The sequence below is a fragment of the Hydractinia symbiolongicarpus genome, chromosome 4 (genome assembly GCF_029227915.1).
Source record: "Hydractinia symbiolongicarpus strain clone_291-10 chromosome 4, HSymV2.1, whole genome shotgun sequence".
Lineage (NCBI taxonomy): Eukaryota > Metazoa > Cnidaria > Hydrozoa > Anthoathecata > Hydractiniidae > Hydractinia > Hydractinia symbiolongicarpus.
Window position 1 is genome coordinate 8348929 of NC_079878.1, and position 22952 is coordinate 8371880.

At 34.0% G+C, this 22952-nt stretch overlaps 3 protein-coding genes across 5 annotated transcripts; 2 read left to right on the top strand and 1 right to left on the bottom strand.

The window, feature by feature from the left end:
* The first annotated feature begins 790 nt into the window (after positions 1–790).
* On the top strand, positions 791–4072 carry LOC130640652 (uncharacterized). Its single transcript, XM_057447171.1, has 5 exons — positions 791–1324; positions 1559–1965; positions 2109–2234; positions 2316–2498; positions 2609–4072. Exons 1-5 carry the CDS (start codon positions 1297–1299, stop codon positions 2807–2809), a joined length of 945 nt encoding a protein of 314 aa, XP_057303154.1. The 5' UTR covers positions 791–1296; the 3' UTR covers positions 2810–4072.
* Positions 4073–7580: 3508 nt separating this feature from the next.
* On the top strand, positions 7581–9974 carry LOC130640653 (uncharacterized). The gene is made up of 5 exons (XM_057447172.1): positions 7581–7647; positions 7881–8287; positions 8428–8553; positions 8633–8815; positions 8926–9974. Exons 1-5 carry the CDS (start codon positions 7620–7622, stop codon positions 9124–9126), a joined length of 945 nt encoding a protein of 314 aa, XP_057303155.1. The 5' UTR covers positions 7581–7619; the 3' UTR covers positions 9127–9974.
* Positions 9975–11854: 1880 nt separating this feature from the next.
* On the bottom strand, positions 11855–21444 carry LOC130641089 (msx2-interacting protein-like). Of its 3 annotated transcripts, none has more exons than XM_057447744.1 (13): positions 21200–21444; positions 20593–20823; positions 19261–19415; positions 17923–18066; positions 17470–17581; positions 17228–17304; positions 16501–16640; positions 16203–16331; positions 15869–16096; positions 13447–15361; positions 13038–13168; positions 12763–12921; positions 11855–12246 (listed from the first exon to the last, which is right to left on the bottom strand). In XM_057447744.1, exons 1-13 carry the CDS (start codon positions 21280–21282, stop codon positions 12118–12120), a joined length of 3633 nt encoding a protein of 1210 aa, XP_057303727.1. In that variant the 5' UTR covers positions 21283–21444; the 3' UTR covers positions 11855–12117. The 3 variants fall into 3 exon arrangements, with proteins under 3 accessions (XP_057303727.1, XP_057303729.1, XP_057303728.1); XM_057447746.1 differs by adding an exon at positions 19888–20096 and having other exon boundaries at positions 20593–21430; XM_057447745.1 differs by having other exon boundaries at positions 19888–21430.
* Between the last annotated feature and the right edge of the window lie 1508 nt (positions 21445–22952).

The window sequence follows — 22952 nt, forward strand, 5'->3', positions numbered from 1 at the left end:
AGTACACAAGTGTAGAATGAAAGTGTCAAAAAACTACAAACTAAATAAATTTAACCCTATTTGGTCCGGGGTTTTTCGAACATATTATGACCCAAATTGAATCAAACTTAGCACACTTATAGTACGTCACAAAAGGAACATAATGGCAGCCATAAATTTTTGCTTACGTCAGCACATTCTCTGTGACGTCATCAAAAGTTTGAAATTTGTTCAAAAGGCCACTATCTGCTTAAAATTCAATTACTTTAGTTCTAGAGCAAATTTTTACATTCTCTTTGAAGTTTCTAAAAGCTAAATAAATGTTATTTAACATATTTCCCTGTTTTTACATAGATTGTATGAAAAATTGCCAAGTATTGCTCGAACATCTGGGTTTTTCCGATTTTCGGAGAAAATCCAAAAAATCGGGAAATCGGATTACCACGTGACCAAAACATGCAAAATGATTCTTTTTGATGAAACAAAGTTGTGTTGCAAGTTTCAAGTTCTAAACTCTTAACAAAAAGTTATTATATTTTTCCTATTATAAGAGTTTCATGGAGATTTTTAGGAGTAGTTTCGAGTAATAGCCAATATCAAAGCCTCTAAAAGGTATGGGACCTAAAAATTTTGCATGCAGGAGTCTAATAGATAGATAGTGAAACTCAGTAAGCATTTTAGCCATGCAACATAGCATTAAAGAGTTATTAAAAAAAACCGTCAGGGGGAGGGGGGTGGCAGAATCCGACCCCCCACCGGACCGAATAGGGTTAAAGGCAGAATCACTGCAATTTTCAATGACAAAATAAATATACAAAATCGGTAATTATGTTTGGCAAATACATGAAGAAATGATAGGACTCTGCACTTTCACTTTTAACATTCGTTTTTAAAACAAATATTTGTAAGTCACCCTGCAACCCGTTGGGATGTCTAATCAAAGGTTTCGATTAACAGATTTTCACTTGCACTGGAACTTTTACTTTTCTAATAGGATTAACAAATGTCTTTAACGTTTTATTATTAACATCACAAGTTCTGCACAAAATACCCTTCGTTTACAAGGCATAAACCGTATTTCACAATGCGGACAAAAATTCCTCAAAGGTTAGTAACCTAGGATTGTTGGAAAAATTCCTAAAAATTGAAACTGTTTCTGTGACGGAAAAGCTATTTTGTGACGTAAAGTGAGGATATTGTGGTAGATACCGGGACATTCCATTATTTTGGCTATAAATGCTGCGTTAAAGATGGAAAAAACAGTATGGGAGCTTAAAGAAAGCACATTGGACAGTAAGACAAATTGGACAACACAATATGGCTAGTTTCACACTACAAAGACTGAGTAAGTAATATAAACAAAGATAAGAGCTCTCGTAATACAAGATATGGGTTTGACTAATATGCATCACACTTGCAAGCAATGTCGATATTTTCCTTATTAAATAGTTCCTTTCAGAGTAATTTCAAAATTAATATTCCAAATTAGATCTCTTGCTAGTTATTTTCTACCTTGAAATCACACTCTTCTCAGGATTCTTACTTTTTTATACTGTATCACAAATCTACTTTGTTTTAGGTATCGCGTTGAATGTGATATTCTTCGTGCTACTCGTCGTAATGATGATTTACTATGAAACCAGGCGTGATAGCAGAAATTTAAAGTTTCCACAAAGACATCAGTTTCTCTACTCCGTCTTTAAAAAAGATGACAATATAGAATCTACAACTAGTCTGCCAAAACGAAGCATAAAACTTCCGCCAACTTCAACTAATCTTCCCCAAAGTTTGACCAATCCAACGTTATCAGGATTTAACGTAACTAATAACGACACAAAAAATATGGCGTCATTTATAACAGCAGTAGGATGTTCAAATTGTGTCACGGCTGAAGAAGATTTTTTCCAATTCTCAACATTTTTACAAGGAACAAATATGAAAGGAAATGAACTAAAGAAAAATATCGAAGTTCTGCGATGTTATTTTGTAAGTGCTTGGTCTTACTTTTTTATTTTTTTGAATGTAATGAAACATCCATGCTCTTGTGCATGCTAACTTTTATACATATGTTTTCTAAAAAATTGTTTTCTACAAATTTGTCTCACATAATTCCTAATTTCATTTTTTAGGCTGACATTTTACCTGATAATAAGTTGGATGATAAGAGTACAGCTGCTTGCAGTAACCACCAAGGAACTACTTTTACGTTTCGGGATCAAGTCTTATTTAAGAGTATCAGAAATTATAACAACAACGTAAGTTGTTTGAACGTTAGTTGGAATAATTTTCTTTTAAGATAATATTTTTTTTCTAGTATATTTTAATTTGGTTTCCAGGACACGATTTCGCTTTCCCAAATATCGCAACTGCTACAACAGTTTTATAAAAGTTTAAATCTTATGGAAGCATACGAGAAAGATGTATTAAAGAACAAAACAAGAGTTGCATTTCCAGAACAAATATCTAAAATAAGAAAAGGATTGGTTAAATTTACAGCAGACATGCGTCTTATAAGAAAGGTTAGTGTACTAGGTTACAGGCAATGAGCTTTTCTTACGTTGTGAGCATTGGTAGAACTTTTGATTCAACTCATGTTATTAATTCTTACGAGAAATGGCCTTCGTTTTAGAATCTGTTGACATGTGAATGTATCTTCAATCCATTTTACGAGAAAAAAATTGGTCAAGTAGTTTTGGAATTTGATGATCCAATTTTTACTCAACTCAACACGAGCATAGTAGAAAAAGAATTAGCAGTCATGAAGCAGTTGGAGATGACTTTTCAGTTAGTCAAAGAGATCCTTGGACATCGTAGACGCTGTTTGCGGTGAAGTAATCCGATAAATATAAATAGCTATTATGTATAGGAGATTACGAAAATTTATTATTAGATTTAGGGTGTAAAAATTAATTAACTAGACATATGCTATAGGTTTGGTTGCCATGAGCTTATTTTTTAAACTTAATCGCATGTTCGCATTGACTTGTCAAAAGAAACTCTGTTTGATAAAAACATGCTGCATGCTTGTTTTTTGTTCCTACTCATGAGATGATAGAGACATGTTGTTAAGCTTTATTGAAGTGCTCAATGTAATGAGTACACCTTAAATTTTGAGTTTTTTGCAAAAATTTCTAGTTGGTATGTACGCTCTGCTTACCACCGCCGCTCACACTATTTAAGCCCATTGATAACAATTTTTTTATTTACAAGAAAGTATTAAATTATATTATAGAAGACTGTTGTATTTATCTATTTATAAGTTTTGAAAATTTGGAAAAAGAGCATGTAATTTTTTAGTCAATATTTTTTACGACGCATTATGTATTAGTATTTGTTATATATTTATTCCCGTTAAATGTTTGTACTGTTTTATATTTATGCTGAAAATTGTTCTTTGATATTTACTTAGCTAGTCATTCTTGTGCCAACATCAAAATTAGTTGTGAATTAAATTGATTAAGTGGTGAAAAATGTGGAAAGGATGAGCACAGAAGTAGACAGTCTGTCACTACATCCAACTTTAGTAAACGCCTATTAAGGCAAGAAGTAACAGTTTTCATTTGTGAAGGGCGTGGATAGTGCTCCTCTTTTTGATCTTTCTGATGTCCTACTGTCTGTTTTATCGCTGCGTAACAAACTTAATTAGCTTATTAAAATTTTGTATTGTTGGAAACCGATTATTGAAAGAAATATCTACAGGAAATATCATTCCGGTGCCACCATTGATCATACTTTTTTTGTGCTGGAAACGACAGTTGTTATAATTTCCAATTTAATTCAAACAAGATACATGTTTTCTTATAAGTATGTAAAAATTCGAAATCAAGCTGGGAACTGGAATATGTTCATGCAAAAAGCCCTGTCAGGCTTTCAATACACCTACAAACTTGGTCAAGATATGTCAGATGAGACAGATAATTCTGAAGCTTGGCACCACAATAAACTGCGTAGACTACATTTTCTATTTTAGATTCATACATTTTGAACTTGTCAATGTTCAGAGCGGACATAGAACTTATGATGTAAGGCTATTTGGTTAGGTCTAAACTCTTAAGATGTCCTAATTGTTGCTGACGTCAGCATGACCATTTTTCACAAACTTAAGGGCCTTCGTGGGTCCGACGTGGTTTATTTTGATGTGCAGGGGTGCTAGACAATGTGACTAGCAACTTTTAACGCTCCTTGTCTAGCCTACGTGAGTGCACAAGTAGCGACTTTGCAGCCTGCCGGCAGCGGGGCTGTAACTGTTTGACGCTTTAGTCCATATTTAAAAAAATAAGAAAAACAAATGCCTTGTCTCATCATTTTTGTCCAAGTTTGTACATTTTGCATATTGGAGAAACAAATTAAGAACTGTATGTTGCGTTATTGGCCTGTGTTTAACTAAAACACAGTGCACAGTGTAATTATTTTTTTTACTACTTTTCCAGATCAATAAGAAGGTAATTATTATATCGTGACAGTAACGTTTATGATTACTGAAGTTTTATTCTTCTATTGGTCAGTTTGGCCCATGTTATTTATATCTCGTTTCCAATTTCCATAGGTCGGATAAGCTTTGGAAATGTATTTACTGTAGAAAGTGTTAGCTATTGAGTAAATAGCTTCTTTAATTTTTTGTGCGGGTATATTCATTTTGCTTCCTACCTACCCGGATATAGGCTCACTCTGGTTATAATGCAAAATCCATTACGATATTAAATGTGATGGAAGTCAGTCCTTTAGAGATCGCTTTGTTTTATCAATGGAAACAGGAACAGCGTTATTGTTTGGTATATGAAGCGCTCCACATATATAACAGTGGCAAAGGAAATTTGCCTGTTTTTCTATGTTACTCCTTATTGTTTCTCTGGACTTTTCCTATAATATCTTTGGTGTAGTTTTCCCCAATCAAGTTATCTTTCTCCAAATTGTCTTTTTCGATAAGCCTATTTACCTATAATCAAAGGTTATATGAAACGGGTTTCTAAGAGTAAGGATTATACCACCAAGTCTCTGACAGCTTTCAATGGACCTTTTGTTGTAAATGTATACTTACTTTAGTTTAGCACTTTAGTTTAAAAATTTCTCATTAATTACTTATTTAGAGAATGAAAATTCCATTATGCAAATCAGAATCAGTTTATCAGGTACTTCAAGAGTAAAAATAAGACCAAAGCAATTTTATTAATTTATCAGAACTTACTCAATTGTCAAGGATTGAGAGTAATCAATGTTCTTAATAATCATCCACACAAGTGGATGTAAAATTATTTTTTTATTAATGGATGTGTAAGTTTGTTTCACTACGAGTAAGGGCTAAACCAAGGCACAGCATCAAGTTAGAGCAATTCTATACGTTTTTCTGGCGGAAATGTAACATAGTTGAAGAGTCAGTCAATAGGATGGAGTTCCCAAGGACATTAAAACTTCCTGTTATTAACTTACCAATACGTTGTATTTTTTTAAAGTCACTCCATGTCCTTGCCTATTGTGTAATTTAATAAGAAAATGTAATTGAAGCATTTATCAAACCAATTGGCTCTACTTTTCACTTCTTTTATTAAGAATAGTGTTTTTTTCTTTCAGTATATATACTTTCAACTTTTGGGGAACAAAATTAAAGATACGAAAAAAGAAACTGGTGTAAAAATCATCCCTAAGGTTGTTCATGCAATTTAACTCACATGACAGAGAGGCAACTAGATTTAGAAGTACTTCAAAGAAACCTGAGACATATCTTTACATCATAGAATGTAAACAAAATTGCAAGGTTATCAAATTCTTAAGAATTTTCTATCTTTATTTCATAGACTGTATTCTTTTATAAAGAAGTGTGTGAGGAATAATTTTTGGTATTCGGATAGAATATCTGAAATTTTCAACTTCGTCTTCCGTAAATTTGATACCTTTGAACACAGAAAATAGCAAATCAATAAACCTATATTTTTAATTTTTTAACCTCGCTAACGCAAACACGATTATTTTCTAAATTAATTTTAAACGAAAATGTAATACGAGTTAGAATAATGTTCAAAGGAACAGAGCTATCTTCGCAAAAGTTAGAGATAAGTGGTATAGAAAATTGCTGAGTTTAGAAATGCTGCATGTGGCTTCTTAGATTCACCTCAAAACTGCGTCATAAATTTTCCCAAAATTAGGAAAATATTATAAGGGCGATGTACCCGTTTCTTAAAAAACCACTACAAAATGATAAAATGATTAGAACGCGTTCCTTACCTACTAACCAATATCTCTGCTGCGCACAGCTAAGAGTTTGGTAGGCGAGAAGTTTTTCGTATGTGAAGTTGATGTCGACCGAGCATAATTTCCATCGGTAAACAGAAAAATACATCACGTGACATTACCTCATCCAGGGAAATCTTTTGTACATACCAATCAAGCAGAAAGTGAAATTAATGTTATGCTAAAATATTGGACGAAAAAAATGTTTTTAGTTTAAGCAGTAATTCATATACCTACTTGTAGCGAATATGATTCTCTAAAGCACGTTCTACTAAGAAATACTTATTTTTCAATGCACTGGCAGTTTCACATTAGTTTTTATATATTCGTAGTGTGTTAAAAATGTTTAAAAGTCTTTTGTAACTTTCCACTTATTTAAAGCGGAAAAGGTTAAACACAAAACAAAAGATATCACGATATATTTTCTGTCATAAAGTTTATTGTTACATTTTTAAATTAACTACATATTTCTCAGCAATGCCAGGGACTAATAATTGAATATTAGCAGGTAAACGTCAAAAATTTTAAGATAAATGTAAACCATGTTTTCTTTATGAAATTGTTACAAAGTTGTAAATATTTTGTATCATGTTTCTATCAAAGTGCTTAAAAAACAGCTACATTAAATTGAACTAATAATTTCGTTCAGCAACATCCTGTCCTACTAGTTCAAAACTTAACTTTGGCATTCTTTTCATTATAACGTGTTAGGTTTTTTTATTCTTCTTGAGAGGAGTTTAGTAACACTGAAGGATTGTACTTTTATGAAACCGTCATTTTTAAATATTAAAAAAAAAAGTTAATTTTATTCCTGATAACTACACAAGTGTTAAATGAAAGTGCCAAAAAACTACAAACTAATCAAATATAAAGGCAGAATTATGCCACTTCTCAATGACAAAATAAACAAGCAAAACCGCTAAGTATGTTTAACAAAAACATGAAAAAATGATTACACTCTGCACTTTCATTTTCAACATTTGATTTCAAAACAAGTTTTTGTAAGTCACCCTGCAACCCGTTGGGATGTCCAATCTAAGGTTTCGATTATGTGGTTTTCACTTACGCTGGAACTTTTATTTCTCCATTAGGATTAACATCTGTCTTTAACCTTTCATTATTAATATCACAAATTTTGTACAAAACACCCTTTGTTTACAAAGCAATAATCGTATTTCACACTGGGGACAAAAATTCCTAGAAGTTTAGTTAGCTAACATTGTTAGAAAAATTCCTGTTAAATAAGACTGTTACTGTGACGGGAGAGCTTTTCTTTTTGACGTAAAAAAAGGACATTGTACCAGATGATGGGACATTCCATTGTTTTTGCTATAAATTCTGCGCTATGTAGTGAAGAAAGTAGTCTGAACTAAAACCAAGCATATTGCACAACAAGATAAATTGGACAACAAAACATGGCTAGTTTCACACTGCAAAGACTGAGTAAGTAATACAAACATAGATGAGAGCTATCATAACACAAGAGACAGCTTTGGCTACTATGCAGCACACCTGTAGGCAATGTCGACATTTTCCTTATTAAATAGTTCCTTTCAAATAAATTTCAGAATAGATATTACCAATTCGAGCTTATACTAGTTATTTTCTACCTTGATATTAAGATATGCTTAGTATTATTTTCCCTTTATATTGGTAAAAGATTTACTTTGTTTTAGGTATCGCGTTGAATGTGATATTCTTCGTGCTACTCGTCGTAATGATGATTTACTATGAAACCAGAGGCGATAGCAGAAATTTAAAGTTTCCTCAAAGACATCAGTTTCTCTACTCCGTCTTTAAAAAAGATGACAATGCAAGATTCACAACTAGTCCGCCAAAACAAGGTATTAAAGTTATGCCTGCTTCAGCTACTCTTCCCAAAAGTTTGACCAATCCTTCGTCATCAGGATTTAACATAACTAATAACGGCACAAATAATATGGCGTCATTCATAACAGCAACAGGATGTTCAAATTGCGTCGCGGCTGAAGAAGATTTTTTCCAATTCTCAACATTTTTACAAGGAACAAACACGAAAGGAAATGAACTCAAGAATAATATAGAGGTTTTGCGATGTTATCTTGTAAGTACCTGCTCTTAACTTTCTTTTCCAAAATTTAATGAAATATCCATGGCCGCTCTAGTCTTTTTTGCATCTGTTTTCTAAAAGAATTTTAGTTTTTTACAAATATGTTGTAAATGAATTCAAATTTTATTTTATAGGCTGACATTTTACCTGATAATAAGTTAGACGATAAGAGTACAGCTGCTTGTAGTAACCACCAAGGAACAACTTTTACGTTTCGGGATCAAGTCCTATTTAAGAATATCAGAAATTATAACAACAACGTAAGTTGTTTGAACATTAGTAGGAATAATTTTCTTTTAGCTAATATTTTTTTCTAATTGTTTTTAATTTGGTTTACAGGACACGGTTTCGTTATCCCAAATGTCACAACTTCTGCAACAATTTATTCCAAGTTTAATTCTCATGGAAGCATACGAAAAAGATGTATTGAAAAACAAAACAAGAGTTGCATTTCCAGAACGATTATCTAAAATAAAAAAAGGACTGGTCAAATTTACAGCATACATGCGCACTATAAGAAAGGTGAGTGCACTAGGTTACAAGCTATAGACTATTGTTACTTTGTAAGTATTGCTGTAAATTTTGATTAAACCTATTTTAATAATTCTTACAGAATATGGTCTTCTTTTTAGAATCTGTTGAAATGCGAATGTATCTACAATCTAAGCTACGAGAAAAAAATTGGTCAAATAGTTTTGGAATTTGATGATCCAATTTTTACTCAACTCAACACGAGCATGGTAGAAAGAGAATTAGCAATCATGAAGCAGTTGGAGATGACTATTCAGTTAGTCAAAGAGATCCTTGGACATCGTAGACGCTGTTTGCGGTGAAGTTGTTGAGTTGAGCTTTTATTTTCTAAACAAGATCGTATGATCGACATTGGTTTTTGGCAAAATAACTTTGTTGGATAATAAACGTAATGTATGCACCTATATTCTCATTTAATTCCTACTCACGAGATAATGGAGACATGTTGTTAAGTTTTGCTGCTCAATGTATTGGGAATACCTAAAAATTTAAGTTCTTTGTAAAAATATCTAGTTGGTATGTACGATCTGCTTACAACCTCCGTTCACAGTAATGAAGTCTATTGACAAAAATTTTTCTATTTAAAAGAAGTAATAATTTATATAATTGAAGACTGTTGTATTTATATATTTATAAGCTTTTGGAAATTTGAATGGAGAGTATAGCACATAATTTTTTAGTCAATATTTTTTTACGACGCATTATATATTAGTAGTTGCCATATATTTATTAAATCCCATTATTTGTTTGTATTGTTTTGTATTGTTTTGTATTTATGCTAAAAATTGTTCTATAACATTTACTGAGTCATTTTTTGTGTTTTGATATCAAGGTTAGTTATGAATCAAATCAAATAAAAGGGAAAGTTAAGCACCAACATAGACAGTCCATCACTACGTCCAACTTACTAAATGCCTGGTTTTTATTTGTAAAGTGCGTAGATAGTGCTGCTCTTTTTGAGCTTTCTAGTGTCCTATTGTCTTTTTATCGCAACTTCTTGACCTTATTTGGGAAGTTTGTATTGTTTGAGAGCTACTCTTGGGAGGCAATTTCTAAAGGGAATATCATTATGTTGCCGTTCTTAATTCTACAATGTTTTATTGTATTGAGAACGACAGCTATCATAAAATCCCATTTAAGGCAAGTAAGAGATATGTTTTGTTTAATAGGTAAGTGTGACAACGACATTTTCCTTATTGGCGAAACAAATTAAAAACAAGGTCAAGTTTAGAAAGTATAGTGACGTTTTATTTGACAAATAGTAAATAACGAACCTTTCTTCACTTTATAAAGTTTAAATATCAATCAATCAATGCAATACATTAAAGCGTAGGAGGCCGGCTGAAACACTTTATTGCTGTTTCACATTTAGCTAACTATGGTGTTTAGCTAACTGTAACTAATGGTATCATGAAAAGCGAATATACCTAGACACAGATTTTCTAAATGATTTTTAGACTAGCGTTGTATACCTGCATTTTGAAAGTTTGGATTTCGAGGATGTTTGAGTAAAAAATGTGAAATATGGTTGCGTCGATTACTAATCCTATTGAAACAACAAAGTACTTCTTACGAAAAATGATACGAAACTCTGTAACTCTAATCATAGAAATAAAAATACTGACTGCGTGAAGGAGAAGATAGTATGACGCATTTGACATCAGAAACTATCTTCACAGATATTTATCTTATAATATTTTGTAAGGTCTTATTTCATGGAAGAGAAGATGACATCTGATTTTACGATTGATTGAGTTATGATCGTTAATCACAACGCTATATATACAGGCTGCGGAATAATAATGTGTCTGGTTTAAGCGTAACCAATCACCTTTTGATTCAATCAGCTATTGTACATTTTGAAAGCTCAATGACATGACTGAAGAAAAGTCTTGGTGTTGTTAATCAAGTGTCCTTGTGATCCAAATAATTTCTATGCCATGTTTCGATAAACGTGAATTGGTGAGTTGTTTTATATCAATATGAGCATTTCTTCATATTGCACAAGCAGCTTCACCTAATCGGAATATCCCTCAGCTTCTCCTAATTTTTTTCTACATCTTCTGTTGGAAAAGAAAATTAAAAATTGTCATTGGTGACCAAATCCTGCAAACTTGATATGCATCTCGAATAATCATTAGCGGAAAAACGTTTTTTAAGCTAATAGGAAGTGAATTCTTCTTATTTATCAACTGCATGTCTACCTAGCATAACATTCCTCCAAAGAACACGATGCTGTTGTTCCACCATCGCAGTATACCTCCAAAGAGCACAAGGGTGTCCACCATCGGAGTACACGACCAAAGAAGAAAAGGGCGTTCCGCCATCGAAGCACACGACCCCACAAGTGTGTTCTAACATCGAAGTAAACGAATAAAGAACACAAGGGTGTTGTTCTGCCATCGGTGTACACGAAAAAAGAATTCCACCATCAGTGTACACAAATAAAGAAGACAAGAGTCTTCCATCATTGTTTTACACGACCAAAGAACACAAAAGTGTTCCACCATCAGGGTAAACGATCTTACAAACTTTGCTATTTGATTTCTGCGAGAGAATACTCATAACGCATAGGATATTTCCACACGCAAGTTAACAATTGTTATCGAAAAATTTTATCTTGTAAACTCCTAAAAAGTTACCGTATGTTGCAGTAAATTCTACGTTGTTGTTGAAACATTCGAATATTTATACAGGATATAGCCACTAAGTGTTGGAAACACTGTCACTATGTTCAAAAGTATATATTAGGTATGCAACGACATTGCCTACCCATCTTCCTCACTTGACATGGGTTAACGCGTAGCTATGGTGAAGACACTTGCTAAACATGCCCGCGCTGTGGACCGAAACACGACCTTGTGATTACGCCGTGAACGCTATAACCACAGGGCCACGCTCCATGGTATTACGTTTTTATACCTTGCTCCTGATCTTTAAAGCGAGGAACTAAAATAAGAGTTAGATTGCTCTGTGTATTGTCGTCGCTGGTTTATTTGGTAATTACTGAAATGGGAATCCTTCTTTAGATAATTGGTTTAGTTCTATATCTTTCTGTAAATATACACATGCAATTATATATACAAAAAAGCTTAAAAAACAACGGGTATATTTTTGAAATTGTCCTTCATAGAGCAGTCTCCACTCCATTGGAGTTTCTGTTAGATGCTAAAACTTCGGATAAAGTACACAGACGACAGAGTAGTAGAAGAACTCTGCGGGACATCTTTAGTAACGACATGACAGTAAGCTAGATCTTTCACAACGATCATTGCAGGTAACCTTCACGATATTTACGCTGGTGTTATTAAAACCATCAGATGTCCGCTATCTGCTGCACTGTCCAACAGATCTGGAGCGACGTGAGCGAGGTGTCTTTGTGCAAAATCGCATGGTGGAAAAATGTGAACAACATATCCAGGCTAAATAAGACAAAGGTGGTAATTATCAGCAAATAGACGACAGTTTTATATCCAGGCTAAATAAGACAAAGGTGGTAATTATCAGCAAATAGACGACAGTTTTATATCTTTTCAACAAATACACTTGTAACTTAATAGGAAACAACAGGAAAGCCTATCTGACGGGGAAATTGCAAGCTATAGTAAATCTTTGAAAACAGTCAGTCAAAAGTCAGGTATACTAAGGCATATAAGACTAGGTAAGGATTTTAGGCGTCACACGTCGGGATTACGTCGTTTTTTTTACAAGCAGGTGGAAATTGGGTAATGCGAAAGCATGCTGTTATGCTTATGCGAAAAACAAAATAAAGCTTAAAGTATGATTTCGGGGGTCATGTTTCACACAGACAGTCTGTAATTAGTAGTAGGAAAATGAAACTCGTTTTTTTAGTTAGAACCTGGTGGAATAGAAACATTTGGGTTTTTTTTTACATGGAACTCTATGAAGATATAACGTATATCAATTTGACTACTAACCATTACGTTGGGAGGGGTGGGCACGTTAATTATACCCGCTGCTTGCTTCTGTTGTAAATACGTTATAAAGCCAGTCTTTAGTGCACGTGTTTGTGCATGTACATCCAGTGGATCTCGACCACAGGGAAGGGCCAATAACATGCAATGCTCTTTTGGTTGCTAGAAAAGAAGTTAACGTAACTCGCATGATCACAAAATACATTAAACCGGGTTATATTATTTCCTGACTTTTTCTAGTTGTTGTATTCACAAAAATAAAGGTAGAAAATAATTACAGAAATTCTCTTGTCAACTCCTTCAAGTTGTGACGGTTCGAGCTTCATTCGTTGAGATATACGCAATGGAGGCGGCACTTCGTTTGGTTGCGCAGCTCGTGGTAATGATGCTTCAGCTATTCGTACGGAACCTGATAAAAGAAAAAAACTTTGCTAATATCAGTTTAAAAAATGTAAACATGTCGTATAATAAATGTACTGCAGTGGAATCTCTCTATCTCGAACTCGCAAGGGTCCAAAAAATTTGTTCGAGATAGAGAGTTAGAGATAAAGAAAGGAAAATACCTTAGGCGGACGACAAAGGGACCGAGACTTTAGTTCGAGATAGAGCGAAGTTCGAGATAGGGAGTAGTCGAGATAGAGATTCCACTGTACTAATTTGTTTGTTCAAATATTTTAAATACCCCACCTGAAAGAAAATGCATTTGAACAGCAGCAGTGTCGTTTTTTAAACCCAACAGACCTTGCCACATCACCGGAAATCTTCGCAATAAATCAAGTAACGTGTCAGTACTTTGTCCACCGCCACTGCCTCCACTGCTGACAATTTCACCTTGATGTGGTCCATTGTTTCGATTAGATGATTGATCTCTACTATCTTTCCCAGGTGGTGGTGGAGGAGGTGATAATCTTCTTGAAGACCTCTCCAGTCCTCGTCTATCATATTGTGGTGATCTATGACCGGGGCTACGTCCACGCCTTCGATCATACGAGTTTTCACGTTTACTGTAAGGTGATCTGGATCGGGATCTTACGCCTATACCAGATGGCTTGCTTTGATCTAATCGATCCTTTGCAAGTGATCTGAATGACGGTGGAGGACTTCTTCTGTTTTCTGGGTACTTGCTACGAGCATATTCTCGTTCCCTGTAGCTTTCTCGGCTTCTCTCACGCGAACGATCGTGACGATAGTCATTGTAAGACTTTTCGCTGCGTCCTTCTGCACGATATGCTTTTGGCTCTCGGTTTTTCGCATCACGTTCCACGGGTGGTAGCGAACTACGCTTATCATCTTTACTATTTGTCCGATACACGCGCTGTTTAGATTTATCTTCTTCATCTGAACTGTCATCACTATCTTCGCTCTCGGATGAAGATGAGGAGGATGAGGATGACGAGTCGGAGGAATCTTTCATAGAAGTTGTTGCTGGAGCTTTCTCCAAAGGTACGGTAACTTCCTTTGATGGAGATAAAGACTTCGCTTCGTTGCCAGACATTTCATTTGGTTTTATATCAGAAGCCGAAGGTTTCGCCTCAGAACACTGCTTTTCCTGTGCATTATCTTCCGAAATTTTATCTACAACTGGTTTTGATTCGTCCTCTGTCGATTCTGTTTTAACGTCTCCATTCACGTGTTCAACTTTCACAGTTTTCTCTTCAACAATTCCTTCGCCTTCACTAATTTCTTCAGTTTTTGGCTTAACCAGTTCGAATTCTTCCACAGGTAAAGACGCTGTTTCGTCAGGAGTATTCCCCGTCTCTTCCGCCTTAATTTCTAGATGGGCTTTGTGTTCAATCGTACCGGGAAGGGGAGTTTCAGAAGGCTGATCAGCTTTTTCGGATTTTACTTCAGAGTTCACAGCGTTTGCTGTATCCTCCATGCTCTGCAGCTTTTTTAGTTTTCTTTCCTTCTTCTCGGCTTTCTTACGAGCCTTTTCCGCCTTTTCCGCTTTCTTTTTTTCTTTTTTTTCCTTTTTTAGTTCGGACTTCGTTTTCGGAGCTTCCGGAAGAGCAGCAGGCTCCTCTTCCTGTTCGTTTATGCTGTATCCAAGATCAAAAGTGCCTTGTGTGGCTTTTACCTTCTTCTGTTTCTCCTTTTTCTCTTTTTTCTTCTTCTTCTCTTTCTTTTTGGATGGTTCCTCTGAGACTTGTGGCTCAGCTATGCTTCTTTTTCTCTTCTTTCTCTTTTCTTTTTCAACCCTTACAGGTTTACCACCGCTATAAAAACCTGAACTGCTTACAGGACTGATCGATTCACGCGATATGCGTCTTTTAGGTGAAATACTCTCCCGTGACAAGGGTGAGTGACTCCTTTGAATATCTTTATATTTATCTCGTCCGTACGAGTAATCGCGTTTAGTAGCGTATTTATCATCCCGATAATCTCCATAATCTTTTTCACGTTGCACGTAAGTTGGTGCATCATACGTACGTGCGCCATATACTCCTCGGGGATGGAACGGACCGCCACGTGCAACATTCTGAAAATTCATATGTGCATCTGGTGGTGTGGGTGATGGTTCTAGTTGACGACGATCAAGTAAACCATTTTTTTCCATGCGGCTGTAAAATCCATCGCGACAAGCAGGACTAGCATAATCGACCTTAACATGAAACACAATATAACTTGACGTAAGGTCACCTGCTGGATATAATTCTCACTGACTGTAAATCCTGTCAATACTACAAAGCTTTTAAAAACCTGTAGCATTTAAAAACCTGTAGCATTTACTAAGATTAGAAAACCTCGCCGTTCAGAGCACTCGTGTATTTCAGAATATTACGCAAATGGAAAATTTATTAAAAATTCATTAAAGAAGTTGAACCCTATTAAAGTTGGGAAAGAAGTACACAGATAAGATAATTTGGCACAATTTAATTCAGCGAATAACATAAAAAAGAAAAAGAAATTTGTTAAAACCAGAAATAATTTTAGCTGAATTTTTTTTAATTTTATTTTCAAAAGAAAAACGCATAAGTTTGAACAAACTAGGCAAAACTTCTTTCTTAAAAATCTCGTGTCGTCCACATTTGGACAAAATCGAGTTAAATGAGTGCAAATAATACAAACATGAATTATAGTACGCCAAAATTAGCAAATATATACTAACCGCAAGTCTTTTTCCGAGAAACAATTTGCCATGCATCTCAGCGAAGGCTCGTGTACAAGACTCGATAGTTTCAAACCTCACCAGAGCTTGACCGAACTTCTTATCGAGAAGACATCTCTGCACATAGCCGAATGGATGAAAAGCTTTAGAAATTTGGCTTTCTGAAGCGTTTGATTGAAGATTACCGACCCATAAAGAATTTGTTGGTGTACCACGTCCGTAGCCAACCTAAAGCAAAGTGCAAATAACTCCATGCCACACACAAGTACATATCTAACACAGGCAGCCAGGGTAGCCACTAAAACAAATGTAAAAATTATATACCATAACATACCTTAACTCTATTTTCACCTATGTATTGACGATCCATTTTTCTTTTTGCCAACATGGCACCATTTATATCGATGTATTGTACAAACGAGTATGTCGTCACACCTGTTTGCATTTTCTTTATGTCCACATCCTAGCGAGATAAAAAACATTTAATTTGATTAGAAACATATGTCAAATACAAGAAGTTTCCATACTACTTACTTTACTAAAAATTGGATGTTTAAAGAGCTTAACGCAATGAAATTCAGTCGCAGGCAAAAAGGCTAGTCATTAAAAAAAAACAACATCTACAGCCATACCACAACATCACCAAATCTTTCAAATATATTACGCAGTTCTCCATGCATCATAGTTTTCTCAAGGTTACCAACAAACACAGTTCTCGTTGCATGTGGATCAAAGCTTAGTTCTTCCTGCATACTTCGACGAGACCGGTGTCCTGCATCAAAACAACATTATACATAGTGCACCACTGTATAAGACAATTGAGAAAAAATCATATCAAAACAGTCTGTTTTAGCGAATTGTTAACAAACTTTGATAAGTGTTACAATGTGTGCATTTACAAATTTTACAAGTTCTTACTTAAATATTATTTGATAGAAACAGACTTTTGCTTTGGAAAACTGCTTCGTGTTAGCATGGATTATCAACACCTGCGTCAAAACATGTTGAGACAAGACAGGTAATTTGTCACCATTAAGTAATTGCATAGGTTATTTCTATATCAGATTTACGCATTTTAAACTTGTAAAATTTTTAAGGCTGTCCGCCTAGCCTAGGTGTGTGCTAAAGTACCGAATTTGCTTCCTGACGGCTGTAGATCATTCACCGTTTGACGCTTTTGTTCATACTTGAAAAAACGCGTTTGGCGTAAATTTTTTTTTGAAGATTGTAGAAGCTGCAGTTGCTTAAAGAAAACTTCCCAATGTTTATTATCATCTTTTTTATTGCACAACACGAAGTACTGTGAACTGTGAAAGTTCCTGATTCACATCAACTGAGCATAAAAATCACACCACAAACCTTTTAATAACACTTTAATCTCTTGACCAAGGAAAAGTTTCCCTGAGCTATGACATGCTTCTTCTGCTTCATCCGTTCTAAATAAATTAAGCACACAACAAAATGTTATTTCATGTGTGGATAGCTTTTATGCTACGGTTTTTATCATAAGGTTACATTGGAAAACCAAATTCTTCATCCAGAGGGAATGTTCTGTCTTAGTTAACTGAGTCATCAGTCTCTAGCATCATAAAGAAACTTACTTCATAAATTTAACATAGGCATGCCTGTCCAGACCTTCCCCTTTGATATTAATGTTTAGGATTTCTCCATATTTCTTAAATTCATGGTACAACTCCTCTTCTAAATTGGAATCTAGAGAAAAGATAATATTTTATTGGACGAAACTTACACAGATTTTAAAAGTTTTAAAATAAAAACTGTTAAAGTTTATCCAATGATTTAGAAATGCATTTAAAATTTTATCCATAATCATTTTTCCAAAACAATAGTCACCTTGTGACTCATGAAGTTGTTTGTTACCTATTAAAAAGGTTGAGATAGTGAGCATAAAGACAGCTTCTTGCTGTTCCTTAGCTCTCAGCTTGCACATGATACAATGATTTCAAAAAAAAAATTGATTGTTACATGAGTTTGTTTTGGGTTTTTTGGTTGGGTTAATGGAAGTGTAAAAACTATCTAAGAAAAACACGTACCAGGTGTTCGAGAAGACAAATTCTTCACCAAAACTGTTGCGCGGTTGCTATTTTTTTTACTGTCATCTGAATCACTGGAATATTCGCCAACACGAGATCTACTTTTTGGACTTGGCTCTCCATCAGAAAAACTTCCACGTGAAGCTAAAATTGGAGAATTACATAAATCATGAAAACGAAATGACAACATAAGAATTGGCAAAAGCGTAAAAGCTGTGAAAAACGTGTACTCCTGTTTTATGAACCAGCAAAACATTGTCATGGTAAAAATTGCAAAAATTTACCATTTATACAGCTAATGCTAAATACTTCAGCTATTTATTACTAAAAAAGTCGTCTTTGTTTGAGATAATAATGGTAAAATAACTGTGAGTAAAATTTGCACAAAAAAATATGTCCCTATTTTAACCAAAAATTTATTGTGCAAAATTATATGCATTCTGCATTCCTAATCTTCACACCTCCACATACAAAATAAACGGAATAGTGAGTGCCATTTAAAGATATAAATCACATATTTAAAAATTTATTTTGTTTACACAGATACAGAATATAGAGATTGTCAAAGAATTTTCATATGTTTCAGTTAATCTTAGTTGTTATGCTTAATGACGCTTCATGGTTTTAAAATATTAAAAGTTGTCGAACTTTTAATTCCTAAGATGAAACACACAAAATATAGCATGCTCAGTCTTTGTAATTCAAATTTTTCCATATCCACAAAAATATGTTATTTGCCTAGCATGGTTTATTACCATGTTGGCATTGTTAGAAGGGTTTTAAACTTCCTTATTAGATTAAAAGTAGGTGCATGTATAAACCTTTATGGAATGAAAAACCCTTAAAAAAGGAAGTTATAGTTAAGAAAAACTAATTAAATCTCTTTAATATTCGTACGTCTATTCGTCTTTTTTGTTATGGAAACACGAAATGCGATATATAAAGGACGGGCAACCCTGTGAATTTTTCCATGGGTTAAAGACTAATACAGAAAGTAATAGTCAAAGAAAAAAGCCTTAAAGCCACCTTACATGACATTGTAATGAATCAACATTGCATTGCAATGAATCACACACTACAACATGTTCTAGGCATGTGGGTGCACATGGACAGGCCTGTGAGTGCATACCTCTTACGGAATAACCATTCCATAAGAGGTATGCACTCACAGTAATATTGGGCTTTGTGTACAGTTTGTGATTCAGTTTAAAATTATATTATGCATAATCTATTTTAAAATACCTGTATACGTCTGTCGGTAGCGAGATGTATACACAATGCGGTATAGCGAACCCGTGGATTTTTCCAAGGGCTACCAACTAGTTATATGAATTTTACCTGGACTTCTGCCCCTTTCTCTTCTCGGCTGATATGTAGGAGGTGGCCTACGATCATCTCTTGAGTACATTGCACGATAGGGCGCAGCATGAATTACATGGTCTGCTGGAGGAGGTGCAGCATAGATTACCACAGGTTGTCCTCGATATTCCATCCTAAATGACAATTGTTTCAATCAATACTTTTATTAAAACTTTTTCACTATAGTGATTTTTGCAACACAATTTTAAGAAAATCAATGTACCAGTTTATTTGTTTTCTAATAATTTTTCATTCTAAACTTTACAGTTTTTTTAAGGAAATCTTTCAAGGAAAATTGTTTCTGCATTGCATTAAGGGACTTGATTTTAATAACATAACACAAACTTGTTTGTTTCGTTTCTAATATGTATATTTTTTAGTCGTCTGAGATATTTGCTTGATATAATAGTATATCCTTTTATGCATTTCATGAATAGTGAAATTCTATTATCTTTAACAGTCAATTATATATATAAAAAATTGCAGACAAGTACTTTCAGAAACATTGCAAAAAATATATAAAGAAATTGGGAAGAATTAATCATGTATAATATCCATAAAGTTGTGCAATTAGGGCAGCGTAGACTTAATGAGAAGAAAGCTTACCTTCGCCACAGAGCTTTTAATCATTTTTAAGACTGACTAAGAGAACTACATAATAGCATATCCACAATCCATTTTTAATAGCTTTCGGATTTTAATGGACCAATTATGTATATAACAAATTCTCTTGGATTTTAGGTTTATGTAGCAAATTTTCTACTGCACTTCATGTTTTTCGCAACCCTCAAATATAACTAGCATTGGAAAAAATCCTAAAACAAACAGTCCAACAGATGTCGTTTCTGGGCAAATAAAAATGTGTGCAGGTAACATGATATGTAAAGTAAATAAAAACAAAAATTCAACAATATAATCAAGATGTATTTAGTTAAACCATGCAATAACCAAATAAGTAAGTAATTTGTGCAACTTCTTTATACATGTATTGCCAAATTTTAACACAATTGCAAATATCAAGAACAGCAACCGCATTAGACCATTAAATAAGTTCCAGAAACCTTAAACTCCAACTAAGCATTTTGCTATGCAACTTCCACTACATAACATGTCTAAAGTACCATCCAAGCCAACTAATAAAGCCTTTATATTCAGCCAAAATCTTCAGTTTTTCTTCCAAATGTACTCTCTTCAAACTCCAAACTTACCTCAATTTATATTATATATATCTCCATCAAAGTGTGTATTACCAACACAAAGCTTAGTATACAATACCACATTACAAAATCTTGAAACACCATGGATACTTACCCAGCAGGTGGATAACCACCATGTATACGGTGCATGGACTGTCCTCCTCTGCCATAGTCTGGAGTTTTACCTGGTTCATTATAATTTGTACGGAGATCTCGTTCACCCATTCGGTTAGGTGCTTCATTAGCTTTTGTAGCTGAACGAATGTCAACAAAATCTACAAAGGCAGCTCTTCCACCATCTGGACTTGTTTTCGGCAGCAACTTTACCTTTTCAACTCGACCATACCTTTATTAACAAAAACAATTTTCTTTTTTAATCACTTTCATAGCTAGCTAGCAAGCTGGAGTTTAAATTGAAAGTAAAAAGGCAAAAAATAAAACTTTTATTAGCTACTGTGTTACTGCAAACATCTATTCTGTTATACAGGTTAACATAAAGCCATATTACACAATTTTGCAAGTTTTTAATGGACAGTCAGCTCGCCAGCTTCTACTCAGCTCCTAGCTATATATATTTGTAATATCTGGCTAGCCATATACAATTTATGCAACCAAATATAATTAAATAACACTAAACATGTGGGTAATTTTTAAATTGTAAGACATAAAAACTCTCTTGCAACAGTAGTAAAGCCTTGTGGTAATTAGCAAGTGTACAACACCTTGAAAAGTAATCTTGTATCTGCTCCTCTCTCGCATTTTCTGGTAGGTTACCAACCCAAAGATGCCTTGATTCTCGAACCATAATTATTATGAATTCATTCACATATAATCACAGTTATCTTAAGTTATCCAAAAATCATTTCAACTATTTAGTTTGTTTTCTTTTTTTAGCCAAATGAGGATCCCAATAGTTCAACCCCAGATTCGAGCAACGTCAATCAAATTACGTCTAACCATGTTTAAATCTTCCATGAAAAAAAATTAACAACAGCACTTTAGCATACAACGGTGAGTGTGAACACGCTGTAAATTCTTGCTCCACCTGCACAGGAAAGAATCAAATTTGATTGTCTTATTTATTAAAAAAATTGGAGGACCGTGCGCATAAGAATGTTTTCAGAACATCAAAACAAAACTTACTTTTTCCAAATGCAATTCCAACAAACTGTGAAATTTTCGTAAGAAACTCCTAGTTTTTTGAATTTCTATATTTCAAAAATCTCTATAATTCAAGTAAAAGTTCAAGTCTCTTCGCGCACGTTATATTATGAGACATACAGGTTAAGGATACGTCGTTTTCCAACCTCGTCCCCGCGAGCTTTGTATGTCCCTCTGTCCCTCTATCTACATAAAAGTGGTCGTTTCCGACGTTTGTGAACAACATGTTGTTCGGAAACCACATGTTTTTCTTTTCACTTAGAATACTCGCTATATTTCCTAAACTGTGTAACATAAAACTATGTAATGATAGTACTTTTTTATGTCGTCCAGTTATAAAAAGAGACAAAGAGCCCTGGGGTCGAGGTTGTTTTTGATATCAATATCAACATAAATTTTAGTAGTATTTTTTTCACCCTGCCGGGTTCTTTTACTAACTCTTTCTTGATGCTGCATGGCTATGATACTTACTGAGTTTTATGTTTATCTATTAGACATGTGGTACGCCAATTTTTTCGTCCCATAACTCTGATATAGTCTTATATTATATATCATTCTACAAAGTTTGGACACCTGTAAGCAGATTTCCTGGGTTTTTTTTCGGATAGTACTTAATGATCGGAAAAAATAGGATTTTTGGGGTAATTTTTTCTCCGTATTTATAAATGCTTTATAAATTTATGAATATAAAGTTCGTGCGCAAAATAAGTTTTATTAAAAATAACATAGGTTTGTTGTTGTACAATTTTCTGTTAAAGAATTTTATTTGAATAATATTTTATGTTATATGCTTTTCAGTGATAGAAAAGTCGGGAATTTGTCAAAAATATTGATTTAGGTGTTTCATGTATCTAAATGAAGCCTCAAAATGTTTTTAAATTGTCTTAATTTCCACTTTTTTGTCATTTTTGAAGTTTAAATGTAAGTTCCAGTATTTCCTGGTTTTGACAAAACCTTAAATGTTTGAAAAAGAGAGCAGCATTTACATTTCCTAGTACCATATCTGAGGATCTAGTTACATGGTTTAGGGTGGTGAAGCATGCATCATTTTCCTGTTATTCAAAACATGGTCTTTTTTGTAAGTAGCAAATGCAGCTTTTTGGTTAATGAATTTGTTCTTTTTTTGTTGTTGGCAGGGAAGGTGAAATGGTAGCTACCTTAAAAACAAAAGTTTAGTTTCAAAGCTTTACAGATAGCTCAATCAAAATTTTAAGAGGAGCACTAAGCAAATGCAGTTATGACATTTGCCACAGTAACAATTATACTTAATGGGTATGGAGCTTTTACTAAATCGAATACTAAACTGAGATAGTG

Coding starts and splice junctions, on each gene's coding strand:
- LOC130640652 (XM_057447171.1), top strand. CDS start 1,297: ATGGCTAGTTTCACACTACAAAGACTGA. Junction 1,325..1,558: donor TTTCACACTACAAAGACTGA/GTAAGTAATATA, acceptor ACTTTGTTTTAG/GTATCGCGTTGAATGTGATA. Junction 2,499..2,608: donor ACATGCGTCTTATAAGAAAG/GTTAGTGTACTA, acceptor CCTTCGTTTTAG/AATCTGTTGACATGTGAATG.
- LOC130640653 (XM_057447172.1), top strand. CDS start 7,620: ATGGCTAGTTTCACACTGCAAAGACTGA. Junction 8,288..8,427: donor AGGTTTTGCGATGTTATCTT/GTAAGTACCTGC, acceptor TTTATTTTATAG/GCTGACATTTTACCTGATAA. Junction 8,554..8,632: donor TCAGAAATTATAACAACAAC/GTAAGTTGTTTG, acceptor TTTGGTTTACAG/GACACGGTTTCGTTATCCCA.
- LOC130641089 (XM_057447744.1), bottom strand. CDS start 21,282: ATGGTTCGAGAATCAAGGCATCTTTGGGTTGGTAACCTACCAGAAAAT. Junction 17,582..17,922: donor TTTGTCTTCTCGAACACCTG/GTACGTGTTTTT, acceptor TCTTTTCTCTAG/ATTCCAATTTAGAAGAGGAG. Junction 17,305..17,469: donor GCCTATGTTAAATTTATGAA/GTAAGTTTCTTT, acceptor TAATTTATTTAG/AACGGATGAAGCAGAAGAAG.